This window comes from Chaetura pelagica, unplaced genomic scaffold (assembly GCF_000747805.2).
Source record: "Chaetura pelagica isolate M959 unplaced genomic scaffold, ChaPel_1.0 scaffold169, whole genome shotgun sequence".
Classification (NCBI taxonomy): domain Eukaryota; kingdom Metazoa; phylum Chordata; class Aves; order Apodiformes; family Apodidae; genus Chaetura; species Chaetura pelagica.
In genome coordinates this window covers 794016-799509 of record NW_009954616.1, presented here as the reverse complement: position 1 = coordinate 799509, position 5494 = coordinate 794016, and the positions used below count along the sequence as shown (strand labels likewise).

At 39.5% G+C, this 5494-nt stretch overlaps 1 protein-coding gene across 1 annotated transcript in view; it reads left to right on the top strand.

Moving 5' to 3' along the window:
• The window catches only part of ANKDD1B (ankyrin repeat and death domain containing 1B), a 30845-nt gene that overhangs the window by 5673 nt on the left and 19678 nt on the right, over positions 1 to 5494 (top strand). The window contains exons 4-6 of the mRNA XM_010005556.1: positions 1074 to 1172; positions 3646 to 3744; positions 3836 to 3940. Of these exons, the coding sequence (XP_010003858.1) occupies positions 1074 to 1172; positions 3646 to 3744; positions 3836 to 3940 (303 nt within the window). The remainder of the gene's footprint in view (positions 1 to 1073; positions 1173 to 3645; positions 3745 to 3835; positions 3941 to 5494) is intronic.

Genomic DNA, 5494 nt, shown 5'->3' with positions numbered 1-5494 from the left:
CAGGAATGAGTAACAGGAACAAAACAGTGGATTTGCCAGTGTAAGCTATGTCCCCACTAGGAGAGTCAATCAAAGCACAATACCCATGTAGCTATGCTAGTGTATCTCTTATACTGTAGGTCTGATTTAAGGATGAAAATACATATTCAAACTACTGGACTGGAAAAGTATTTAGAAAAGTATTTCTTAAATTTTGGAAAGCATTCAGGAAGCAAGAAATACTTTTAAAGTAAATTTTTAGAGCACTATATAATTATGGGAACACTCATTGTTCAAGAGAATTTTACTCAGGAGAAATGTTTGTCTCCCTCTCTTTTTCACAAACAAAGGAAAGCACCTGTAGTTTCTCCTCAGTTTCTCTGTGGGGAAAAATGCATGGTGGCATGGAAAATAAGTTTTTTCAGAACTCATAAATAAGTAACATGGGATGTTCATGGGTAGAATATTTATAGTAGCTACTGAAGGCAAATTGTTCCCCAGAACTCCTAGATTAAAATCACAACCACGCTATTGCTATTGAGTAGGTTCCACCTCTCATCTCTATATTTTGTTTCTGTAGTTAATGACTCAGTCTGGGAAGGTGACTAATACTGAATGAGGGAGGAATCTCTTCATGCATTGCAGAGACAGAGTCAAAAGCAGGCATACCAAAAGCAAATCTGATCACATAAATCTAGTCCTCAGCTTTTCAAATCAAAACAAATACTAAAATAGTAAACACGGATGCTTCTTTTACTGTGTGGATCTCCTCTAGGAAGTATATAATTACTTAATCCCACTTTGACATTTCAGTTAAGGGATGATTCTTTGTAGAGTAACTAAATCATTCAGGTTCTACAAGAAATCTTTAAGATCAATTGCTGGATTCTATCCAAGGGAACACAAGTGCAGATAAAGACCAAATGTGTCTGTTGAAGGAGAAATATGCAAATATATATATTATACATGTATAAAAAAACACATATATTAACAAGTACATTTGTTAATAATCAGAGAATTCTGAAATCCTGATCACCTGCAAAAAGAAAGGAGCTTTTTTACAGATTTGTCAATCAAAGCTTTGCTCATTTCAGCTGAAGCGCACCGCATTCCATTTTGCTGTTGCCAGAAGTCATGTGTCAGTGGTGGATTTTCTTCTCCATCACAAAGCTAGACTTGATATGGCAGATCAGGTAAGCTGGTTTACATGTTTTGGTTTGCACTGTACAGGAACACCTCAGGGGAAAAGCAAACGTAAATCTTTGCCATATACTCCCTGTTGGGCAAATTTAAGTGCTTGCTGTAAATGCTTCAGTTTGTCTTTAAGACACTATAAACACCTATATGGAAAAACATCATTAGAGGAAAAGCATATTGCCTATAGCTATGTTGCATACTTCAGTGAGGCTAATTGAAGCCACTTGTGCAATTACATAGGGTAGTGATGAATTAATCTGTGGCCACTTAAAATGAAAGTGATCGCTAAAAGTAAAAATGAGCTCTCAGGATTGTTAGGGGCTCAGAACATAACTCCTTGTGTTCTTTCCCTGTATTTTTATATTGAGTAGCTTAATGCAAAACTGTCAGCTACTCTGCAGCCCCCAACACTTGAAGAGTCTAGCAGTGTATTGCTGATTTGGTTGGGCCAGGTGGTCATCCACAGTGCAAGATTTGGTTACTATATTAAAATCAAATGTGTAGTATGTTATTAATAATCAGGATGTTAGAAGCAAGAGTTTTCCAATGAGCTGAGTAATGAAAATAGATTAACAATTTATTCTACTTTTCCCACCCTGTTTTCTTTTTTCTCCTTTACCATTGAAAAGGCTAAGAGACCTGGGACTTCTCAGTCTAGAGAGGAGAAGACCAATGGGGGACCTAATTAATGTCTATAACTACATGATGGCTGGTCATTAAGAAGGCAGGGAGAAGCTCTTTTCACTTGCGCCCTGTGACAGGACAAGGGGCTATGGATTCAATGTGAGGAGGAGCTTCTTTACTGTGAGGGTTACAGAGCACTGGAACAGGCTGCCCAGAGAGGTTGTGGAGTCTCCTTATCTGGAGACTTTCAAGACCTGTCTGGATACCTTTCTGAGTGCACTGCTAGTGACTGGTCTCCAGCTGGACTTTGTGCTGCTGATCAGAAGACTTCAGGCCTGGTAGTTCAGCTGGCTTTCACTACACCTTGATATATCCGTTTGTCTATGCTTGTACTTCATCTGTTTACAACAATGTCATGGGGGTCAGTGTCAAACCTGTTATGACAGTTGAGATAAACATAAATTTTTCTCCTCTCATCCACCAGGCTAGTCTTCTCATTGTATAAGGCTATCAGGTTTAGTCAGTTTTTCTCCTTTCTCTTAGTTGGGAAGGATTTTAGGGCAGGCTTTTGAGGCTCAGTCACAAATTTTGCCCAAGCTCAGCTTTATTCTTGCAGCTTGTGCAGCAGATGAGTGGTCCTTATTGCCCTGCACTGTTTTCCACTGCGATTTCTGCTTCCTGTGCACAGTTTGGGGCTCCCCAAGACAGGAGAGATATTGATAAGCTGGCCTGAGTCCAGTGCAGAGCCCATAGGATGGTTAGGACTGGGCCACATAGTGTATGAGGAGCTGCTGGGAGAGCTGGATCTGCTCAGCCTTGGGAGGAGAATGATAGGATGGGGACCTTCTGGCCATCTACTGTCACTTATGGGGAGAGTGTAGAGAAGACTCTTCTCAGAGGTGCATAGTGATGGGACAAGAGGCAGTGGACACACATTGCAACATGGGACATCCTGATTAGGTACAAGCAGGAGAAAAACACCCTGTCAGGGTGGTCAGACTCTAGAATAGATTTTTCTGAGAGTTTGTGAAGTTTCAGTCTTCAGGGTACTCAAAAATCTCCTTGCCATTAGAGATGGGAGGAAAGCTATTATACCTCATTTACAGAAGAGAAATTCTGGGGAATGCTTAAACTGCTAAGAAAGTGTCTTGATCCTTCTTGCTTCCTTTAGCATAGATTCTGTCTGTTAAATCTGGTGCCTTTATGGTGGAGTATGAATGTCTTGTGTCTACACAGCACTTTGTACAACGAGCCATTATTTATGATGCTGCTCTTGGACACAGCACACAGAAATTGAGGAAGAACTGTGGAAAAGCTAGAGATATTTGTGGCCAAGATAGGAGACACTGACACAAAGTTCCTTACCTGTATTCATTTTGACTCTAGGAAGTTAACAATGTGAGTTGAACTTTTCAAAGAATTTGAGAGAAGAATAGATAACCTTAAAAACCGGGCTAACTGGAAAATTATGGTGACTCATGGAAATGCAGTAATTACATATCATCACCTGAAATGTCATCCACCTCACCCAGTGCTATCTACATGGTTTCTGCAAACAGGGGGTAATTTCTGGGTAGTATTTAATCCTCCTATCTTAAAATGAGATCAGTCCTTCTCTGGAGGCACCAGATCTCCTGTCAAGATGAAGAGCAACCCGATCAGTTAGCTAGGTCTTCATGCATGACATTTAGCTTAATTTGAGATTAATCCCACTCACACTACCAGGTGTTAATGCTGGTTCTCTAACAAGCTGCAGAGTAGAACTCTCTCATACACTGAAATAGTCAAAAAGATTTTATGAAATCTGACATGAGGTAATTTCTGTATTTGTCATTTTATTTGAAGCATGGCCTGACAGTGATTCATCTTGCAGCTTGGACTGGAAATCTGGATATAATGCGAAAATTAGTCAAAGCAGGTGCTGATCAAAAGGCTAAGAATGAGGTTTGTTGATGACAGATTTTTACCAAATCTAAACATATTTATGTTGAAAAAAAATCAAACTTGTTACAGAGTTCCTTATCATTTTTTTCAGGAAGGAATGAATGTACTGCACTTTGCAGCTCAGAACAACAGCGTTAAAATAGTTGACTATTTTCTCCAAGATCTTCATCTGAATGACTTGAACAAGCCTGATGGGGTACAGTTTGTTTCTTTCTGTTTATTTCTTTGATGTCATGAGGCATCCACTGTGGGTGAAACAGTCTTGACTTGGGGAATTTAAATCAAGTTTAATGTATTGCCAGTTGTGGTGAGGTGATGAGAGGCAGAGAAAGTTGGAGTCAGTCCGCAGCGGTTTCCTTTTCTTCCCTGCTTCTTGTTTCTTAATCTTAACCTCTGCTCCAGCAAGGGTTCCTCCATGCACTGCAGTAACCCTGCAGGTGTACCTCCTCCTATGTCACCTCCCTTGTGTCCTCTCATGTCTCCTTCTGGATCTCCCCTTATGCATCCTCCCCATAGTAGTGACCACCCTTTCTTAAACACATTTTCATGGAGTTATCATGTGCTGCTCAGATGAGTTGAGCGCTGCCACATGGTACGTCAGTCTTGTCTCTTGTGGAGCCAGCTGGAAATGGCTGTGACCAGTATAGGGCAGTCTCTGACCTCCTCCCACACAGACCACCCCTGCAGCCCCATGCCCTTACCAAAAACCTGCCCGTTGTGGCCATCAGGGACATATTTTGCACATGCAGAACATAGAAGTACGTGCAGCCATCCTACAGAGTTGCACCAGCTCTTCAACAGTGCCAGAGCCTTGTCCTCATCAGGTTTGCTGTGTTTTCTTCTTCCTACAATGTTGGGATTTTGCTTTATAGGCTTACTTAGCTGAGTGTATTTTATCTTTACACGAGGAAAATTTATTCTTTTAGGATCTATCACCAAAAGACTAAAGATCCTCTGTCTTTCTTTTCAAGTCTTGAATTGTATTCACCCAGTGGTGCAAAATTCTGAATTCTTTCTACACACAAGGCTTACAAAGCAGAGTTAATTTAACAAATCTTTGTGGTTTAGGCCTTGGGAAACTAAAGGTAAAGAAGAATCGTATGTATATTGATGTTATTATTAGTTGTTTGCATTTTTTATCTTAGACATTTAATATAGGCCACTGTCAGGTAGTAACTAATTGGTTAGATGTCTGACCAGTGGTGTGATTTAATATTGAGATAAGCTTGTGCAGTTGAGTTGTGAACAGTTGGAAGAGTTTTTGTTAGTTTAACCCTCACAGTGTACAGCACTAAATACAGTCCTCTTAGATTAAACTTCAGAGATGTAGTTGTTTTGGTCTGTGTTTGCAGAATCTAGGTCAGACGTATTATGCCATGGAAATAAATGTTGCAACTTCTCTACTGCCTGTTTCTGAGCATCATCAGACTTTTAGTGACACAATTCTTTTGAAAAATGTTTTCATACTGTGAAGAATTAATAAGTAAAATTTGAGCACATTTTCTACCTTGTTACCATTTCTGAAGAGTTTTAAAATATTTTCTTCAGGGTGTGCAAGCTGTCTAATCTGTTTTTTTACACTAACTGAGTATTGCATTTTTAAAAAAAATTCTTGCTCTTCCAGTGTATATGTTCTTTTTGTTAATCTATTTAGTCATATAATATGTACCTTTTTATGCACAATACACATATGCATGCCATATATCTAGTAACTGGAAGTATTTCCATTTTCAAGAACACTGTTTCTTTC